General features: G+C 33.7%; 1 protein-coding gene across 1 annotated transcript in view; it reads left to right on the top strand.

The window, feature by feature from the left end:
* Nucleotides 1-23601, top strand: part of LOC118277763 (atrial natriuretic peptide receptor 1) — a 145786-nt gene that overhangs the window by 64395 nt on the left and 57790 nt on the right. The window contains exons 2-3 of the mRNA XM_035596670.2: nucleotides 18042-18979; nucleotides 19150-19343. Of these exons, the coding sequence (XP_035452563.2) occupies nucleotides 18106-18979; nucleotides 19150-19343 (1068 nt within the window). The 5' untranslated portion in view covers nucleotides 18042-18105. The remainder of the gene's footprint in view (nucleotides 1-18041; nucleotides 18980-19149; nucleotides 19344-23601) is intronic.

Genomic DNA, 23601 nt, shown 5'->3' with positions numbered 1-23601 from the left:
TGGATAAAAACTGGTTCAGTGTGAATTCCTTTAAAAAACTGTTATACGATGATATCCAGTTTTATCTGGTTAAATTATTAAATCCAGTTATTATAAATTGCAAAAAATAAACAATCAAATGTCTGAGAAAACGGGTAAAAACATTTGGCTAACAATTTCAATCGGAATTTGATTCGGTCGTTATGTAAATTAAAATAATATTCGACCTCTAAAAATGGTTTTGTAGGCAAATATAACATTTTAGTACAGATGCACTTAATTTACAAATAAAAAAAAAACACGAGGAACTATTTTTACTATTTAGTATCAATTACAGTTCTAAAAATAAACAACAACTTTTTATGACCACAGACTTATACTTATTTATAAATAGAAATTATGCAACTAAATCTAGTTTTTCTTGTATTATTTAGTCAGTTGATGGTTCTTGATTATAGTATTCCAAAATACAAATTGATGCTTTAAATATCTGCATGCGAATTGCATGCATTATGTAATGGAATGCTGAGTACAGTTGTATCATTATTGCATGTATATGCACTGTATGTATTGAATTCATGATATGATTTTAAAATTCAGTTGGTATTTTGTCAAAAATAATAACGTTAAGTATATTGACTACTTATTAAATTATCTTTCAAAGTGTATGATGAATAATATAACTGAATAGGACTCATTAAAATAAATGATGTATTTCATTTATTGTTATTAGTTGAAAGATTTAACAAAAATAGTATCTAATAATCCTCATATTTTTTCTTTTAAAACCTATTAAACACAGACTGGCTTGTGGAAGACAGAAAGTTTCTGCCAATAGTTATAACTCCAGAAAACTGTTGAAGGCAGGAGCGTCTTTGTTGTCAGAAATTTTTTATGCATTTCATGGGGTAGAAAAATTGATGATCTTTCTTTTTTGCGCCACCAAGGACCCAAGTTAAGTTTTAAGTATTTTACAAATAGTATAGATGACTACATTTTATTTCAATGTTCGTCTTGTAGATTATTTTAAAATATGAGACACGTAGTTTTTATTTTCTTGCGGAAACGAATACTTTTGAAGATATATCGCGTAGAAATATCACGTAGAAATAACGTATTTGATTCATCCTAAGCTTAAGATTTTTAATTTTCATACCCCGTCATCATCCCTATTCTCGGAACTAAGGATACTAAAAATCTAAACAGTAATAATATTAAAAGTAAAACTTGCCTTAGCAATACCAAGAATTAAAGCGAAATAAAATTTTCAACTTTATTATTTCAGTAAAAAATTCAGGTACAAAATATTATTTTAAACAGAAAGGTTTACGTTAACAAAAAGGTGGTTTTAATTAAATTCCGTCGATGAACAAAAGGAAAAATTAAAAAAAAAATACCGTACCAAAAGCTAGTCGAACTAGCTTTCAATAGGTTTTTCGTAGCAAAAAGCCAAAAACGAAAATCATCATTGATGGGTACAAAATGAATTCGTACCCATTCAGCGAAAAGAAATTGAAAAAGCTTTTCTATTTTAAAGAGTTAACATGTTCACATATATAAGAAAAAAAAAAAACATAGACATACTATTTGTAGACCAAAAAAAGTAAAACTATGTTATGACGAACACTAATAAAACCTTTTTTTTTTTTAAGGAGACCTTTATTCTTTTTTCTTTACTCCTCTATTTTTTTAAACAAAACTACATAAAACCGCATAAAAATCAGTTCAGCCAAACTCCAGATAATCGTGCACAAACATAAAGGTCAAACTGAGAACCTCCTTTTTTGAGGTCGGTTAAAAATACTCAAATGTTGTTTCAATTTCCTTATGTTATAATACATATTTTTTTATTTAATGATCATTCATAAACATTAAACGTAATAGCTACAGTTGAATCATCGTTGGCTATAATTTCACACAATTTTAAACGCAATCTCATACAGTTATAACGTTGTTATTCGGAAAACTAGTTTGTGTTCGTGAATCTATTTATAGATCGTTGTATGTCAAGGGAATTTTGTTTGCAAAACACAATATACATATCATTACGATTCTGTTCTGTGAAGCTAAATACTTTTGGCATAGGCAGATGTGGTGTTTTATAACTTAAATAACTAGAAAAGCTAGACTGCCTCGTTGGCCGAGTGGTTGCAAGTGCGACTGTCGGGCCGAGTACGAGTGCCTTAAAGAACCATCAGATCACTACAGATGGAGCGCGGTAGGGCTGATTCATGACGTAGAGCTCCGGACTACCTAGCGGGGGTCTGACTCAAAAAGCAGGAGTAGGAATGGGGTGGTTTTTAGTCACTACGAGTTTGACACTCCCTCTCGCTTCGTCCAAGGTGGATGAACTGATTGGATGATTTCCCCCTCAAAAAATAAGGCACGTGCAAACATTCCATTGCATGACTATAGGGTGGCTGGGCTGGTAGGGGCTGTGAGCTGCTCCTTTTCAATCTGTCCTTTTTATACTTTCCAAATCTCCCCAAAATTATACGAGATTGCAAATACGACACGTTTTTTGGGTCAGACGTTAAAAGACAAGGAATAGTCTTGAGAAAAAGTTCTGCTTCTGATGTCAAACGTTTGTGGGAGTATTAGTATTCTTTCCGCGAATGCTAGTGTACATCATATTGGAATTAGATTGATGGCACGATCTAGTTATACGACTATACGTGAGCTGGTTCGACGATGTGAGCCACAATATTTATGTGTACATTATTAGGTGTTTGAAAGCTCATGGTTTATATTTTGTTGTACACATGAAAATTTATGAACAATATACAGACATTTTTTATAGTTCTGTTATTACTACATATTAATATATCTTATAAAATAGTTTTTATCATTAAATACCTGCTTCAATGTAATAAAGGGTTTACCAATGCGACTATTAATTATTTTGTTTGTGAAAACTGTTAGTAGGTTTTTTGGTTTTGAAAGTTTAAGTACTAAGTCTGGTGCTGTCCCTGATATTTGATGTAAAAGGTGCTATTAAATAAACATACATACGAGCAAATTGACTGCACGGTTTGTGCAATGGCTGGGCAACCGGCTGTCGGACAACGTGTAGTGGCTTTGGTTCCCGCACGGAGCAACTCTTTGTATGATCCACAAACTGTTGTTTCGGGTCTGGGTGTCATGTGCATGTGAACTTGTATGTTTGTAAACGTACCCACGACACAGTAACGTTTTAAAAACAAACTATTATTAGTTACGCACGTATTGTCACAAAACGAGTAAAATGATAAATGACTGTGAATATATTTTGGGCAGACAGATTACCATTTTTTTCACCATTATTGCTTGGTATTGTTCCATCGAAGAGTGAACTTTAGTTGGCACAATGCCAATGCTCACCGAACCTACGAAAATAAATGATAAAAACATCTTTATTGTTACTATTGAGTGTTGATAGTTAATAGTCATTGTTTATTTTCTGTTTATATGCTATAAAAAGTAAATTAACATAACATTGGGTCTTTTATTATTTGATGTAGTTGATGGATAATTGAGTTTCATCTTTACTACAAAATATATATACCTATACATATCGTCAGGTCTTGTAATCTCTGTCTGCTGTAAGGTAGCGTAGTGTTTCATGCGCGCCACTCAAGGAAGGGCTAGCCTTCAAGGGCTACATGACTTGTCACAAATACAGCGGTAGATCTGGGCTTTTCGGATGCGGTAAATCCGTAAGGGCATCCCGGGCCGCGGCCATAGGCAGAGGAGGAACACCGCAGTGGTTTTAGATGGAGGTAAGAGTCCGGCACATCCCCATGTCGAGGGAAGTCCATGAGGATTTCCAACGCAATAAAAAGAAGGTCTTTTAATCCCCATATAAAAACCTCTATGGCATACATTTATATCCTATCAACCTTATTATGTAGAAGACGGCCATAGTTCAGCCGTGTTCTGTCACGAACTTTTGATGTCCTCTAGGCTTCCTCCTCCTCCTTACGTCCGTTGTCCTCAATGCTGAGGGTCGTGACCTCGATGGATTATTTTCTCACGGACTATCACTATCTTGTCCTATCTTCGGTAGCGTGGGCACTCTAAACACAACAGTCTTTTTTTTTTGATGGTGGAAAATCATCCAATGACTTCTCCCGCCTTGGGCAAAGCGAGAGGGAGTGTCAGACTCTTACTGACTAAAAACCACCCCGTTCCTACACCTGCCCGTCGAGCCGGAGCCCCGGTAAACCCACTAGGTAGTCCGCAGCGATTCTATTCACGCCTCTAGGCTTAATTTTATTAAATTATACAACAAACCAAAACAGTATTCTATTAGAATATTCCCCGAAGTTCGTGCCTGCCATCTGGTGTTGGGCATAAGGATTGCGTAACCGACATGTGGCTCAATTGATTACATTAGCCCTTCAAGATCTAAGAACTATCAATCTTGTATCCTGCTTGTCTGATACACTTGTTTGTTTTGAGGTATTAGGTACAAACAGATTCTTGTTAGTAGTTCGGTTTGGTCTAAATTAAGACAGTGTTGATTCTGTGGTGAGAATTAAAGTCTAGTTCGAAGTTTCGTAAAACAATTTTGTGTCGAGATTTTTAATCAACAAAGTCTCAAATTTAATTACTGAATTTTAAATGGTTGCCGTTATAATTTAGTGAAGAAGTTTTTAAACTTTCAAAGACGAACATTTTTAAACCTTCAATAATTTAAAAGGGTCTCACAAAAACCTGATGGAAATGAAAAGTAAAAAATCTTCTTCGTGTGTGTTGTATCAAGTCTTAGAAATAAAAACGTATGTATATATATACGTATTTCATACGTAGGTTGTTGAAGTAGCTAAGAGTATTAAAAATAAGTCGTTCGATGTTTTTCAAACGAAGCGCCCTGTTAACAGGCTTACCTTTAGACCATGAGAGAAGCTTTTGTTAAAGGTTTTCAAAAGAAAGCGTAGTATGGGTTTATGTAACAACTTTTAATGTTAATGTACTTTCTTTATAGTTCATCTATTAAATATGTTAGTCGCATCCGCATTAGAGCATCTTTTGAATACTTATTAATAATTTAACCGGATTTGATAGCTGTTATTACTCAACAAATAGACTGCTAATGTATTACGTACATATGTTGTAAATATAATAGTAATATTCCTGTAAGGAATGCTTACATCGTCATCATCATTATCAACAGCCTGTAAATGGCCACTGCTGACCAAAGCCCGAAAGTTGAGCATTAATTACCACGCTTGCTCAATTGGTGATTTCTAACTTATAATTAGAAATAATAAGCCCTCCTGTCCACACGATGTTTTCCTTTACCATTTGTCAGTGGTATCTACTCGTAAATAATAATAAAAAGTACATATAAATAGGATTAGCAGATAATGCTAAAACCAAGTTAAATTGTCGAACCTAGTTCAAAATCAGAGATATTTCTCCTTACGTTTGATACTAAAAATAATTCATCCGATTTAAAAATATAATCAAGTCTCGTGTAGAGTCCATGCATAAACCAACAGGATGTTCAAATTTGGAATCATATTACTTCATTCTAAAAATAGACTATTAAGGCAGTCTGTCGTATCACATCACTATTATTAAAAAGCCTCAAGACTCCAAAAATAGCCACAATCTGTTGAGCTAATTACGAAATTTAATATTGAATCTGTCCCCAACTTCGGGGTACTGTCTGGAACGGTTATATTTAGAACCTTCTCTAGTAAAGGCCCCGTATTGGGTTTCTTTGAGTATCTGACCGAAAACGAATTTTCTGCCGAAACCGTACTGGCCTGGTTTTGTTACAGACGAATCTCTATTTTAATAATTATATAGAATTTAGTTACTATAAATTCACGCCTTCTTATGCCTTTGTTTTTTTAACGTTGTCCCACGTTAGGATTTTCTCCTGTGTAGGTGCGTTTACAAACGTACAATTTCACATACACATGTCACCAAGATCCAGAACAACAATCTGTAGATCACACAAAGAGTTGTTCTATGCGGTAATCGAATTCGTACAAGTTCCACGACAGCCAGTTGTCCAGCCAACACGTAGAAATGTGTCAAAGATAAAATCACAGAACGCCAAGTAATATAATAATCTTTACATACTTCTTTATTTTTTATAATCGTCTAATTACTTTATTCAAGAGCGCTTTACATAGTTTACATCTGTAAATTTTTCAGTATGCTCCATTAAGTATTTTATACATACATACAATCATATATAACCTGAAACCAAAAAGACAGGCGGTCTTCCATAAGAGTAAACAGACACAATACAACGCAAATTGCCACGAATCTACATACCCCTTTCGCTTCATCAACAGTCATCAGTCTTTTCATGCATGCTCGTCGGTTAAGGGCACTTTTATTTTATATAACAGAATTTGTATTATTTTTTATTTAAATATAAAATAAGCAAATAATTTTGTAGTTTCGGCCGAAACTATACGAAGGCCGAAGGTTCGCCGACAGTTTCGGCTTAAACTTCAGTTTAAACTTGTTCCTTTGTTATACCCTTCAAAACTTGTCAAGCGCAGATTATTTGCAACATTGTCTAGTGAGTCTTTGAACATCTGCTTCGAAGTTCAATATTACTAAGATATTTAGGTGTCAATGACATCAAAGTGTATTCGTTTAAGAGTCCTGAGAATTGGATTCAAAGAATTTTTGGTTTTACACAAATATTAAATGCAATTCCGAGCGGTGATTTCCGATAACGAAAATAACTGGAGGAAATTGATTTTGGGAGTTTTGTTTTTTAAATAACAACTTTATATTTTAAAATCTTCTTTCCTTGTAAGTCGCTGAACTTCTCATAAACGGCTGTTCTGATATTGATAAAACTGTATCTTAATATAACTTTTACAACTGTTTTACTTTCTGCCGTATTCAGAGTCATTTAATAGTTACTTTCAGTCCTTAGGAATTGTTTTCGAAACAAAATTATTACTTATGAATATTTTAAGTAATCATTAAAATATGTAAGATACCTTTCATGAAGAGTACGGCAGTCAGTACAAAAAGAGGACAATTATTTAAATAAGTTTAATAAAACTGTAGAATATTTTAATAAGTAATTTGTAATAGAATCAGATACAACTACGTATGTAGGTATTATTAATAATAGTAATAAGTTTATTTATTCAATTGATATTCAGAAATAGGTTATACGCAATTAATTAGTCAGGATAAACGGAATTGATTGATTGCCTGTACTAACTATAGTTCATAGATCATAATTGATTTCTAAGAGCTCTTGATTAATGCTCATCGTACAAAACCGGTTGTTCCAAAAAGGAGTCAATTGATTTCTTAGCAATTAAAGTGTGGGAGAGCCAGCACGAATGGGCCGGTTCGACCGGAGTGATACCACGGCCTCGCCGAAAACCGACGTGAAACAACGCTTGCATTGTGTTTCGTTGTGTGAGTGAGGTTATCGGAGGCCCATTTCCCAATTTTCCCAATCCCCGATTCCCCAACAACCCTTAAATTTCCAACCCCCAAAAGGCCGGCAACGCACTTGTAACGCCTTTGGTGTTTGAAATGTCCATGGGCGGCGATGATGGTAAGCGATTGCTTACCATCAGGCAATACGTCAGCTCGCTTACCGGTATGTTCCATAAAAAAAAATTAAGTGAGTCACAACTCTTTATAGGAAGTTAGGATATAACTTTGTATATCAGAAGCATTTTCTTTTTCTTCTCCTCTATTTTTCTGGTTTATTTCATTGCGAAGCCCATAACAGTCATTCATGTCCCTGAGACGCCTTACACATCAGCGTTCCGGTATTTTCATGGTTATAACTACTGTAGATCCTGGCTTACAGGAGTTGCAGCAACTTTGGGAGGTTGTCCTGGGCTAGGCCAAAAAATATATCAGAAACTACCGAGAATATAGATAAAGAAAAATATTTATAAGAATTGAATGAACGTAAGCATCGAATGTGAGATCCCATGGTCAGCCTTACTTACGACTGATAAAAGACTACCTGAGGCGTTTCGGCTTAAAAATAACTTAATCTTAAATTAATTACATTCTTCATATAATTTATAGGATTAAACGCAAGACCAGTGTGATTATCTCGTTTTCTGTTTTCTATTTTAAGAACCATTATGCAATAAGTCGTATTGGCAATGTTATGAAATAACCGGTTTTACTTTTATATTTACCACCTGCGTTTTTATTTGGAATCATTATTAGAGTTCAATTCATAATATTTAGAGAACATGGTCTGAGAGAGACTTATCGAACTCACAGACAAACCATTGCAACGGTTTTGTAGGGCTTAATTTATAAGATAGGTAAGAACCTATATGGAATGGAATAAATAATAATAAAAATGTGACTTTTTTATTTGAAGGGAAATCATCCAATAGCTTCTCCCGCCTTGGGTGAGGCGAGACTCTTTCTTACTAAAAACCAACCCGTTACTATTCCTACTCTTCGAAGAAATCTCGGGAGCTCTGGTAATCAGTTAAACTACCCGCAGTTAGGGTAAGATGAGACTTGAGCTCAGTAAAGGGAAAATATTCCGACCAGGTGATCAGAAAACGGAGTATCCTCCAAACATGCTAGGTGATATACATATAAAAAAATTCGTTAAAATGTAAAATGCGCACTTAACGTTAGGTTTCGCATTCTATTTTAAATCAAAACAAATACAAGCGGAATTAAAACTAAAAATCTAATTGTTAGTGTAGCATGAATTTCTGCAAAGTAACGCCTGAGTCTAACTATATCAAAACAAATGTGAACAAAGTTTTATACTGCACTTGTAAAAGCTGTAGAACATAACATAACTCGAGTCTGGATAGTCTCGATCTGTTTTGTTGCCAACTTTATAAAACTTACCACACCGTATTTGTTAGGTGCATTGTTAGTTGAAATAATTATAACATGCTTCACATAAAAGAAAATTATTTTAGAATTCCTTTATTTGAATAGTATGAAAAACAGAGTATATAAAATTATCGTCCATTGCATAACCAGACTGGAACGCGTTACTTAAATAAAAAGTAGATGATATTGAGCTGAATAATTTAGGTTTAACACACACATGTAAATTAATAACACATATGTATGTGTAAATAGTGTTTATATTATAACTTTCGTGAGACATACTAAATTAATTATAATGTTTTTCGGCTTACTCACGTAATTATTAAGCAAGGAATTCGACTAGTTTCAAGCCATATTTTATTCATAAAAATTTAATATTGCTAAACCGACACCGGTAGTGCATTTGAAACTATTTATATTATATTAAGATCTTGATGCATACCATACACTCAGAAATATATGTCTATTCTATTCTATTCATTCCATGGTGATATAAAGCACCATAAGGGTGTCACTACACATACTTCTACATCGTAATTAAAAAATAACACAAGGAAATATAAAATACAAATTGAATTAAAGTTGCTCGGAGCAATCTGTGAGATACAAACAATAATTGGAATATCCAGAAACTTTCGAGAGTCTGGAAATGAGTCCAATTAAGAATGTCGTATCGCCCAGAATGACTTGTATAAATCAGTTAGCCGGTGGCATTATTTCGGGATTCGAAACTGGTTGGTATCTGAATAAGATAAAGTCTATCAGGCTAAAGAAAGGACCACACAATATTTTTATACACATAAACACAATAGGTTTTTTTTTAAGTATGATAGTCATGTTTCTCTCTGGCGTTTCTAAAGTTTCTAGAAATCAATGTTTCAGGTTACAGTCGCATTGAAAATTAACACTAAAATATTTTTGCAAGAATTTTAAAGCGTAGGATTGGGTGTAGAGATTGATGGTTTTATAAGAAATGAAATAATTATAGTTTTATACGTATGTTTGGCCTTTGACTGCCTCTCTTTATATTAAATGGGTATTGTATCTTTATTGGAACAGGAAGTTTTTAATAAATGGATAATTATGGAATATGAGGCGATTTATTTTTAGATTCGTGGTGCTTTAAGAAAGTAATAACATTTGCTTTTATATTATAAACGGTATGAAAATAACAAAAAAACAATTTGTCAATTTAATATACATACAGTGTGAAATTATTGCCACTTTCTGAGCAAGTTTTGAGTTTCTGGCTTATTTCTGACGTTTGGTCAACAAAACATCTTGTTGTTTTATCGAAAATTACAAGCTACTTATAAATAACTTATAGCAAGAAAGACCAAACTTAGAACTCTAAGTACATAAGACATACATTAGTCGGTGTAGTATTTCTTATACGTTAAATTAGGTTAAAACACTAAATAATATGGAACTAGAGAACTTGTTTTGAAAGTCCAAAATCCTTTGGCAAAGCCTTTCGTCCCTACAATTACTATTAAGCTCGGCTCGTCCAGTTCTAGGTCAGGGCTTAATGTAATAGGCTCTAGGTCGTTAGAGTTCAATGTCATTTGCATACGCGTCCATCTCGGTTGCTTTTCTTCTTGCTGGAATCGTACCAAATCCTTTGGCACTTGTTTGAACAACAAAAATATTTTTAGAGCATTGTTACTAAAATGAAAAAAATATTTATTGTTACTATATCACTGATCTGTCTCTGAAGCCGAGTGATACATTTAAAAGATTAAATCGTTTAAATTGTGTACTTTTATCCTGCATGCCAAACTTATGGTAAATTGTGGAAATAATGGTAAATCTTGTGTGTTCTGAATGTCGTGGTGATATCGCTGTGGAAGCTAGAAGGTTTAAGAAGTCTGCTACTCATGCATGCGGGTTCGAAACTTACCAACTACAAGTAGCAATGTGACCATTTTCGAGTTATATATACTTTCTAAGATTATTTAGGCACCACTGACAAACATGAAAGAAAACATCGTGAGGAAATGGGCTTAAAATTTCTAATTACCTATAAGTTTAAATCGTCAACCTGCATTGAACAAGTGTAGTGATTAATGCTCAAACCTTCTCCATGCGGGAAGAGGCCTTTGGTCAGCAGTGACCTTTAATAGGCTGTTGGTGTGAAGATCTTATGGTAAACCTTATAAGTAAGGAGGCCACTGGCCTACCATCGAACTGTCACGGACTATATTGATGATGATGATGATGATGTATTAGTATGCTTGTCCCTTCTAAATCTTCAATGTGTCACATACAATCTAGTATAACTTCCATAATGAAACCTTATTATAATTTAGTACTCTATTAGAAATCGATTAAACAGACCTCTCACGTACAACAAAACTATCGAATATTCATTTAACGGCCCTAGAATATTCAGTACCAACTCTTAAGGCATTGATGACCACAAGAACATTATTACACTACAATATAAAACACATTAAATATATAACAAACAGAATGTTAATGTGCAATTGTTATAGAAGTGTCCTTATAAATCTTAGTTCGTTCATATTCATGGCTTAGCTCACACGAGCCGACGTACTAAAGGGCTATAACTGCGCACTATTATAGCAGCATTATGCTCACCGTAACTCATAATGGGATCAATTTATATTCTCATAACACCTTGGATGCTAATTACCGAGGCAACTAACGAAGTGTACTTCCTGCCTTAATTGGTGGAATGTAAGTGATTATAAGCCTATGAATGGCCTGTTAGGTTGGTCATTGAGCTCCAAATTGGAAGCGTTTAGATTTAGTTCTCTTTTTTTGGCGAGAAGCCAGCTATAAATTTAAGCATTATGGACCGAAAGATTCCCTTGTCTGAGTTTTGAAAATCTGATTCACTTTTCTTTAACTTCAATGAGAAAATTACATCTAAACTATTCTTTTTTTTTAACTGACATGGTCACTAATCCTTTTTTTTTTTTGAGGGGAGAAAATCATCCAATTACTTCTCCCGCCTTGTGTGAGGCGAGAGGGAGTGTCAGACTCTTACTGACTAAAATACACCCCGTTCCTTCTTCTCTAACCCTAACGTTAGAACTTAAGACGGGATATTTACCATGTTTATTTCTGTCTAAGAGTTTCCGATATTTCGGCGCTCGTGATCATGGCGCTTGGAACAGTGCCGTCGTCTTAAGTTCTTCTTGAATGTTAGAATTTTTATTTCTTCAGTATTATTATCTTGAAAGTGTACCAATCGTTAAGAGAACTCGTTAATGGTCACGTCGATAGATAGGGATTCTAGAGCCATTTCCCGCTAAGTCTTCGGACTCCCCACGTTATTGCCGCCTTGACCTACTTGTTGTTAGTTTCATTTCACTCTGTACATAACTTTATTGATAAAAAATCCGTTGGTTCTGTGAAAAAATCTCTGAATTAATTATGACAGAAGTGGTAGTGAAATGAAAAGTGATATCAGACTTTCGTAATTTCTTCACTTTCGGCTCTCGTTAGAAACTGATAATATATAAGTTTTAAAGATTTTTCGTCATTTAAGTTAGAGTCCTGAATAAATTATTGAGAGAAGTGGTAGTGAAATGAAAAGTGATTTCAGAATTTAGTACTTTCGGTTTTCTTGAGAAATTAATAAAATATGAGTTTAAAAGAATTCTAAATTCGTAGAAGGAACATGGGTTTGTAGCTGGCAATTGACTTTTTAAATTAAATCGTTGTGGGCACGTCTTTTATACCCAAAAAGCTAGGCAAAGGTCCACAGTATGGATCGTAATTATGCGTTTGCTTTACGTTTAAACCAGTTTAAAGTAATCGAAACGAGAGCGCGATCGGCGCTCTGATTGGCCAGCTCGAATAAACCAACCAATAAGAGCGTCAAACGTTTAGACCGTAAAGAAAGACTCATACTAAGGGTACTATTCTATCATTGTAATCTGTACACCGTAAGGACTTTGCAGAAAAACTATTAACGACGTTTTTTTTTAAAACAGCATCATATAAAGAACTGCTGATTCATTGTTATATTGATTTTATTCTAACCGTAGTTAGTTTATTTACTGAATGACGTAGCAATAATGTTGCAGCAATATTAGGGGCGTGATATTATACAATAAATATCGAAGCCAAAATATAGATTTAAAAAAAAATGTCTGTATGTGTGTGTGTCCGGGCTAAACTCAAAAAGTACTGTATGAATTTAGTTGAAGTTTTACAAGAATATTACTTACAAGTCAATATATAGGCATTCATATTATCAAGCAATCACCTACGGGAGAAGAGCTGTGACCGCTAAAAAACTATCTAAAGTCACTATTCTACACAGATAAAGTCGCGGGCACAGTAACATAGTATAAACCGCAAATGGTTACGTGTGTATGTACTTTTTGCTATTTAGTCAAACTTATTCAATTAAAATGTTACATACAAATATATCGTCATTTTCAATAAACCACGAATCTTTTCATCCTTGTATTATAAAGTAAAACCACATAAAGATCACTAGTGTAAGATACATTTAATTAATTCACTTAGGTACAGTTTACCAGACATATCATACATTATATTGATACAAAAAAAGTTAGGTAAAATTAGCTAAATTAAGCGTGAGTTTGTTTTACGCGCTTGCTTATTCTTTTGATTGAATCCGTTACCTCATTTATCGTAGTAGTCAATGTCCTTAAAAGACTGAACACCAATTTAAAAAGCATTTCTGAAAATTTGACAATAATGCGTGAAGATTGCTATCTCAACGCATTATTTTCGAATTTTCAGTTTAACTGCTGTTGATTTACAGATATTTGACTCTCAAAACAGTATCCTGCTTCCATAAGACACGTATAATCTTGAATACATCTTCATAATAAGCTTATAAGTAGCAAATCCATTTAAATGTGGCACCAGCTTTATTTTACAACATATCCCGAGATAATCTTATTCAGTCTTAGTCAGATAAACTGACAAACTTTTTTTTAGATGATAAAACTTATCAGTATTTTTTTTAATGAAAAACCTTATTTTTTAAGCAATGTACTGTATATTATAAAGATAATATCACTAGAATTTTTAACCCCTTAAATAGAAATGTAGAAAAACAAAACAAAATATCTCAAACCTTTACGAAAAGCAACACAAATCAAATCGCGACATAAAAACGCGCGTCAAGAGCGCGCGTAAAACAATTCTCATCTTAAGTTTAATGTAAACTGTTCACCAAAAACTTGTTACAAAAATATCCAAGACTCAAAGTCGAATTCTATTTTTAGATTTCGAGGTGTGTGGAGTCATGGTCGTATTTGAGTCATTTGGCGGTCAATTGTAGACATTTAAGGCATTTTTTACATACATTCTGTTTGTTATTCAACTTGTAAAAATGTTATATCTTAAGTTTGTTTGAAGATGTGTTTTTATGGTAGACGTAAAAATATACGATATGATTATTTGTTGTTTTGTTTTGAAAATGCGGGTCGAAAAACACTGTCGCTTTTACGTAATTCTCAAGATTAAAGGTGAATGGTGGTATCTTTGCTTGTATCTTAAAAGGTGCATTTTGAGGTTTTTGGCTACATTTAAATTTATTTTTATTATTATTTTACATTTTTAATGTGCGATTGTGCATTCTCTTACAGTCAATATTGTCTCTAAATTGAAATAAAACAAAACAGTCGGATAACTATCACAGTTCACAATAAATACAAGAACATTTTTGGTGTTTTTTTTTCTCACCAGAAAAACGTATTTAAACAGTAGCCGCTCTACAGATTATGCATACTCACAATCGATTTTCTTTCGTACTTTTAAATTCTCACTATCAAACGTGAGTAGAGGTTGCTAGATTGGAATCCTATTCAATTCCCTTTTGACACGAATTCACTTTCTTACAGTCGAGTAGATGTTACGTTATTACAAACAAATCTGTATTCATCTTACATTCGCTGGAGTTGAAGAAAAATGCTCACAGTCAAGTGATGTTGAAGTATGAATTAGATAAAGTGATAGCAGACACTTATTCTTCTTTGCTTAAAGGAATAATAAGTAGCTTTCAATAATTTTTGATAAAATGAACGTACTATAATTAATACTTAAGGAACTACGGATTACATACACCAAAAACTACTATGGTGTATGTGTATGTATGCTGTGACGTAATATGATTCTGAGATAAATAATACATTTTGAAATATCAAACGGATGTATCTGCATTAAACATAGAAAAATAAATGCGTCAACATTTTAGAATTTATCTGAAAAATCTATTTTTCCTGAGAAATACAACCCGGGTCTTTCAAAGTCAGAGTGAATAGGTACTTTCTAAGTCTGTGTGTTCCATCTTCGGCCACATATTCGCTTCACCGTCCTGGTAGTAAGCGGGTTGGTGACCAAACGCAGACTTATCAACGTTAGAAAAAAGCGTGGGCTTTAAGCGCTCTATAACTGAATTCACACTGAAGGTGTGGGGAGAAAGGTTGTGGCCTTTCCTAAGTTCTCCCACACCATTTGTCTTACATTGTCTACAGAATTGTTTCCGAGAACGCGGCGGTACAACTAGCAAACTGGTGGTAGTTTCGCCTAAAAAAGAAGAACATGTGTTAGATAGTTTTATTTTACAAAAGATTTTGACGCTCAGCTTTATTTCTTTTTATTTTTTGTTTGTACTTATATAGTTGATTTATTAAAACTATATTAATATAAAACTTACCTTTGATTTTTTTCGCCAGTAATAAATTTTATTTTTGTAGACTTACCCCAAGCGTTGTTTCACGTCGGTTTTCTGTAAGGCCGTGGTATTACTCCAGTCGAGCCAGCTCATTCGTGCCAAAGCATGGCTCTACCACACTTCATAACAGAGTATTAGCAGCTTTAGTAATTAACATAGACAGGATAGCCATAATTGTAATACTAGAGAATAAATCTTCGCCATATAAAGTATTGATTGACTTAAAGCAGGAAATAACGAAGGCTATTTACTACGATGTAGTTTATATTTAGATTCATAGTTACAATTATTTATAGCGTTCAAAGTGTTTGAGAATAAAGCTAAGATTAATTTGATAAAGGAGATTGATAATTGATTACTTCCGACAATAAACTATTAAAGTTAATGAATATGAATGTTATTTATAGAATATATGCACAAAAAACTTAATTAGGTGTTACAAGATCAAGTGTGAAACGAGTACTTTAGATGAGGTTTTTCAACCATCAAGTGAGTGATTATATTCTGCATAAATATGTTCATAAAAAAATCTAAACCTGAGCTTTGTTATTTTAAAATTCACTATCTCAAAGCAATACTACATCATAAGTAATGTCTGCGTGAATGATACTTACAGAAAAATAGTAATCGAGGACACTAATCTTAAAATTGAATTATAAACTAAACAAAACAGAGCTTTTAAGTGTGGGAGAGCTGGCTCGACCGAAGTGAAACCACGGCTGTACAGAAAACCGACGTGAAACAACGCTTGAGTTGTGTTTCGTTGTATGAGTGAGGTTGCCGGAGGCCTAATTATCCAATGAATATTGACGATTCCCCACAATCCTGAAATTTCTAAAACCCAAAAGGTGAAAACACCAGTGGCGTAATAGCTGGCTGTAATGCCACTGGTGTTTCGGGTGTCCATGGACGGCGGCGATTGCTTATCGTGATCTATCTGCTCGTTTCCCGGTTTATACCATAAAAAGAGCTACAAATTAATAAGATGCTAATAAACAAACAGCTAACTCACGTTTTACATTAAAACAATGTGATATAAACAGAAACAAATTGTTCTCTATATAAATAATTCATGAAACTGTATCCCTTTGTTGTAGTAATTATAAAGGCAGTTAGGAGCAAACAATTTTGATAGTTTTGTTACAATTATCCTGGGGCAGCTTTTGAAGTCAGATAACAATAGTTAATACGTGTAATTTTGATTGTAAACCTACTTTTGCTTATAACTAGTGCGTGATATTGATCGCCTGGTGAAGTAGCTTCAAGTTAGGTTAACAACACATGGAGGCTGTTTAGTCTCTGTCTGGCTTTTGGTGTAAAAGTAAACACAGTTACATGTATAAGAGTGCTTTTCCACTAGAGATGTGCTATGCTACGTTGCTGTGGATGCGGGTGATTTTCACCAATCATATTCATTGGTACACATAGCATAGCACTGGTGGAAACGGACTCAGCTAAACTAAGTTTTTTATATGGAAAGATGTGTGCTATGAATGCGTGCTACACATGTGTGCTATAGATGGCTTCACTATACTCGAGCTGCGCATCTTTCTATCATCTTTCTCGCACAGCTAAGTATTAGTGAAAACTATCACATAGTTTCACAGCTTACCTATTACATCTTCGTAGCATAGCTATAACTACATAGCACATCGCTGGTGGAAAAGTATTCCTATTCTAGGCTTTTATTATTATAGAATGTAAATGTATTAGTTTCAGGCCTTTCATAAAAGTCATATATAAAGAAAAAAGGTGTTCTCCTTTAAAATAGGTATATAATATAAAGTGACTATACAATTTCTTTTTCTTAGTGACGTATTTGTGATTACATTACCTAAGCAAAAGATTTAGTCAGAAGAAGTTTGGTAAAAACATTCTCCGTTCAGCCTACGCTCTCCGATCGTGTTTACATAGACTTCACAAATTGAATAGAAAAAAATGTTAAAACTTCTTCGGTAAATAGTAAAAGTTGGGCTAAATTTTGTTGTCTCTCTCGAACCACTAAGCAATTTGCATAAAAATTGTTCGTTTATACGTTTTTTTTCTTTGACACCAAACATTGTTTTTTGTTTAAGGATAAAATTGTTTTTGTGTGACGTAACCTTCAAGGTCAAAGTTATTATAATTATGTATGTTTAAAAATAGACATTCCTTATCACAAGTCTTCAATATAATAAAAAAAAGAAAATTAAAAAGTATTTTTATCATATCATATAAATTTAATAATTTATTGATTATTATAATAAATGTTTCTTTCCATGCTAATTTAATTGGAATGCATTAAGTTAGCAGACAAGGTGATGTCTTTTTTAATTTTAACGGCAGCGTATTTCTAGCTATTTAAGATAACTAGATGTTATAAATCAAAGTTCCGATTAAAACAACCCACGTACGCATAATAAATATATTAGAGTGTTTTATTATTAATAGTAACTGAAACATTTAGTTTAACTGAACAGACAGTAATATACATACCATTAACCTTTAAAATCTAAACGCTATTAAAAAAAACAAGTTTTTCTAAAGTTCATCGCATTCAATATTAATAAATTACATAATTCGACAGCCAACAAATCGCCACGATGCAGTGCATAAAATAAATTGAAAAAATGATAAAATTTTGAAATAAAATGTTAGAGGAGATCGTTTATACGATTCTCCCGAGCAAACGGACGCTGAGGTGTAAAAAGAAACCTTATGCAAATCCAGCAAACAAGAGAAAAGAAGAGAACAGAAATAAAGATGATAATGCAAGTGAAACATTTGGAGAACTCGGTGTATCTGTGGACAATGAAACACACACGTTTAAAACACCCCGTTTCAAAGTGCCAATGTTGATGTCATTCCTCATTTTCTATGTATGTGTATTAAATGTGATAATCTCGTGTGATGTTAGTATTAGTGATGTAAATATCAAAGAAAGAAAAGGGGGTTTGTATGAACGTGAAACTGTTAGAGAAAAACCCAAGTACTGGTATGGACATAGGCATGATGGCTACGAAGGTTACGGTAAACCTCTCCGTAAAGGTCGAGCGTCAACTAAAAGACAGACTGATGATGGCAAACCAGAAAAGTATCCAGAAGCTCAAGAATTTTTTAAGTATGATTACATTAAGGATAAAGATGATGTGCCCAATGCAACTGAATTTCCGAACTATTTCCATATGGGTAACTACGTTCGTGATGACTCGCGAGCTGTAGGCTACCCTCACGATCTCGCATCACATCCATATTTCGTAAAAAATATTCAGTTCAACTTAAGGCCAGAAAGGCATCAGTTTATGGAGAAAATTGTGAAACTTGGTGTCTTGTTACCTGCTGATGAGACTCAAGTTTTTTCACTTGGAAAAGTTTTGCCCATCATAGAGATGGCAATACCAGCTGTTACGGGAAGTGACGGTCCTTTACCAGGCTGGACTATCTTGGTAGACTACAGAGATACAAGATGTTCTTCTGTAGAAGGACCATTGGCTGCTTTTGAGTTCTACGTCCACCAAGCTGCTGGTAAGCGTTCATTCATTTCAACAAAATAATTAACTAGTGGTGTTGGTTGTAATACTGTTAAATAGTAAAAGTATTTTTAAGTATTGGCATTGCATTCATATTCCATAGCTCTGAATATTTTCGCGACTGTCTATGAGGTCGGAGATATGAAGTATAAATGTACATTTCAGATGCGTTTATCGGTCCTGGTTGTGAGTACGTGATAGCACCAGTGGCGAGGTACGCCGGGCCTTGGGGCATCCCAGTCCTGACTGCCGGGGCGCAGGCCGAAGCTTTTGGGTACAAGGACCCCAGTTACAGCACCTTAACCAGAATGATGGGAAGCTACACACAAGCCGCTGTCGCGATCCGCAAAGTCTTTGAGGTAAATTCCTGGGAATTACGTATAAATGTTGTATATGTAAAATTATTTGTCCTTTTTTTTGACGTGAGATGTTTTATTTTTCGTTTGCGTTATTATTATTTTTAATATGCTTGATCGAGTTTATCGTTTTGTCAATGTCAATGTCTGTGTTTTGCTTTTGTATTCTGTCAAGGTTCGATATTACTTAGACATCAAAACAAGAGTTAATACTTATGTTGTTTAATATAATTCCTAAAGACTAATGGCTAAATTGCTTTGGACAGAAAAAAATATCAGAAAAAAGTGTCTAGCTAATTATTTATTCAAAACAGCAGACAATACTTTGATCATCGTTTTGTCTAAAGAAACAAATAAAATAAAAGAAGAAATTTGAGAACGTCCAAAGAAGTCCATTAGTAATTTAAAACACAATTCGTATTACATAATCGTTAGTCGTGGCCTGAATAGTAAATTAGGATATAAATAAACTCATAAATATTCGAAACTCGTCGTAAATAAGTCAAATGCTAACTACATTGAGCAAGTATTTGAACAATTGCAATTAAAAAAATAGATTGACAAACAGAAGTATTGAAGTGTTTGAATAAAAGTGATTTATAAAAACAAATGTTAGAACATATATAGTCAAAATCTCAACTAGTCACAACTAGTTTTCCTGTTAGTACCTACCTATAAAATAGCACCGAAGACGACAAATAAGTTTAGCTCAGAAGTTTATAGCTAATTTTAGATAAGGACCTATTTACAATATTTATAGTTCATCTACTAAACTTTATTATTCTCAATAGCAATTTTATCGTCGAAACCTGACACAAATACAGATTTCCAGACTATTGAGAGTTTCACAATTGATGAATCCAATAATACATTGGCTAACCCGGTCATACTCCGTCATAATACAAACATAAAATCAATTACTTTTCATTTTTAGATCTCTTGCAACGATTTTTACAAAATTGTAATCAGTTCTTAAAAATAATTTCTTAAACTTGTTTGTTGGTATATGAGACACAATAGAAAAAACATTGTGTCTCGCGTAGATCTAGAATCCAAGCTACAACGCGTTAATTTAGGTTTTCATCTAGATATGGTAATTGAATACATATAGGCTGTTGATTAAAAATAGCAATTTTCGTTACCGCCATATATTATCACAAAATGTAGATATCACCCTAATTTTCTAGAAAATTCGAGAGAAACTCTTCGCAGTGGAAGGTATGAAATGGTACGCTGTATAGCTCCTTACAAATTGCGTTGTCACTAGCACTTCCACTCTGCATGAGACCGCCAAGTAAAACTGTAAGACGGGAGTTATTCGCTGATCCTGACATTGCATTTAAATAATGGGTTTTAAGTATCGTTAGTTAGACTTGAATTGTAGATTTAAGTCCAATACTAGATCTATGTCTTGTTCTCTCTAGTCTTGTTTCTCTAGTAGGTATAATTTAGTATTAGAACGTAGCAGTAGGTATATTATGATCATTAATAATTGCTTTGGATTATCCACTAATTTTATATGCATCATGAAAAAGTTGTTTAGCTATTAAAAGAAAAAAGAATTCGTATAACTTTCTACTGCATTTTACAACCAGTTTATGATGAAAGTGGGTTCACGTATTCAGACATATTAAATCAAATTGAAAGCGACTGTACCATCAATCAAACTACTGCATTACTCGATGACAGCTGCACTTTGCTGCTATTTAGGTATAAAACGTTCAAAGGAGAGAAATCGTCCATACTTTGAGTACACACAATACATTTAGTGTTGAAATCGCTTGGAATTTTGCCCAATTTTAATGGAAAGCAATCGTAAAGATAGTGGGATTACACAGAAACGAAGGATTTGGAACACAGGCACTTAAAAAGACTTATTAGAGGTCACAGGCTGAACGACCTTCATAGGAGAAGCCTGCGAACGACTGACTGGGGGAATCGAGAATAGGGCGAGAATAGGCGTTAGCGTAGTGTTCCACGCGCGCTACTCGAGGAAGGAAAACAGCCTCCTAGGGCCGCTAACGTGGCGGGACCTACCGTAAACATGCGGTGGAACCACAAGGGTACCTCGGATCACGGCCACAGGTAGTGAGGAACACCGCGGTGGTTATAGCCCTTTTAAACTGTGATCTCCAATCTAATCGCTAAGCGTGGAGATTATGGCAAACCCTCTGAAGTAGAGGCCATAAATTAACATTGGATTGTTGCACTATGTATAATGTTTTCATGATCATTATCATATCAGCCATAAGACGTCCACTGCTGAATATAGGTCTCCCGCAATGACTTCCAGATAGGCCGGTTGAAAGCGATCTGTATCCAGTGGCTTTCCTATAAACAAAAAGTTTGTGTCCAAATCGGTCAACCTCGGTATCTTAGTAGCGTCAACCAAAAAATCGTAAAAGGCCTACATCATTCCTGTCGATAAAGACGTAACATCTTTATCAAAAGGCTGATACGTGATTAGACTTTTTATAGCCAGGCCTTCTTTATAGCCTGCCCTGACCTAAGCATATATTCCATAGACCGTTAAATTGAGAACGATCTTAGGACTTTTTTGTATAATATTTCAATTTTGCTTTTTTTATCCTCGATATTTTTGGCATACGTTACGCAACGTTTATTTTATTTAAACGTAGTAATATTATATAATAATATATTTCTATAAAATACATTCCAAACTAGTTTAACAAAAGGACAATTTGAAGGAATATATATTTTTTTCATTATGATGAACTGGAAATTCTTACTAGGTATCATAAATATTGTAAATTATGAATCAAAATATAAGAGGCAAGGACAAAACAGAATAGTTAAGGATAAAAAAAAATGAAAATGTGGTTGTATTTTGTCCAATAGGTACAATTAGTCTTATTCATTGACTGTAGATTTGAGGTGATTTTATAATATTATGAAGATTTTTATCAATCAATAGCACATGGGTATTTTCCGATCTATGCAAAGGACACAATTTTATCACCTCAAACATTTGCTACATTACCTAATCCGTATTGGGGGCACGTCTCCTATTTTGAATCTATTTATATCTTAAATAAAGTTTAAGGTCATCTATTTATTAGACAAAATATTGCATAACGTAGCAACGAAATTACTTGTAAACAGTAGCTAAAAACAGTATATAAAATAGTATTTAAATGTGACAACCAGTCTAGTCTACATTATCAGTCACAAAACCAGTACTAAACATAATTAGGTATTTAGATTCTCACAATGACTTCCAATTTGACTGGATTGGAAACGACCTGTATACTCTAGTAAGTAAAAAAAATCTAGTTTTCCTTCTAAGTAAAATAATTACCGTATTGTACTCTGCCTACACCTTCTGGGATAACAGGTGTGACGGTGTATGAAACAATTACAAATTAAAAAGGACTTCGATTACTACTTATATAAAAACGACAATGTATTGTCGTTTAGTTATTTAATTTCATATCTAAATGAGTCAACACTGCAGTTGTTCTCCTCAAGTTTGCTTTATGTGTTACTTATCAACTATCTTATTTTATAAACTAAAGAAGTGTGGTAAGACAAAAACCTTGATTCCAGTACGTAATAATCCTCTTAAACAATTAACCTTTTTATACAAACTTAGATATATTATAACTAACCAAATATAAAACGCAAACCAAATGCAACCGCACATGTCTAGTTCTAACCGACTAAAACTGGTTATACCTGCATTGTGGTTGGGAGTCGAAAAACTCATGAATATTATCATTATGTTTGAATTATAAAAAGCTATAGTTAGGTATATTCAAATGTATTGTTGTTTGAAGCGATTATTTTGACTGCTTCATTAATTGAGTAGATTTTCGCAAATGACAGGTCTTGGGTTCAAATTTTAGGCCTGGAAAAACATATTTTGAAATACATATTCATATTAGAATTTTCTCCTATATCGTGGGTGTATTTACAAACATACAAGTTCACACATGATACCCTGACCCGAAACAATTTGTGGATCACACAAAGAGTTGCACCGTGCGTGAATCGAACTAGCTACACGTTGTACGGCAGCCGATTGCCTAGCCACCGCACTATACCAATGCAGTCCGATACCAATTGTGAAGATTCAAAAAGGGATAAATGACCTGCTTTGCCTTCGGAATAAAATGTATATATTTGATACCAAACATCGTTGAAAACCACCTTAGCCATTTATTATAAATAATCAACTAAATTAATAGGTATTTCTGTTTAGTATTATTTATTTTATTTTATTGGTTTTGTTTGCATACCG

Source organism: Spodoptera frugiperda, chromosome 18 (assembly GCF_023101765.2).
Source record: "Spodoptera frugiperda isolate SF20-4 chromosome 18, AGI-APGP_CSIRO_Sfru_2.0, whole genome shotgun sequence".
Taxonomy (NCBI): domain Eukaryota; kingdom Metazoa; phylum Arthropoda; class Insecta; order Lepidoptera; family Noctuidae; genus Spodoptera; species Spodoptera frugiperda.
The sequence above is the reverse complement of the archived record's forward strand: the minus strand, read 5'-3'. Positions and strand labels throughout refer to the sequence as shown.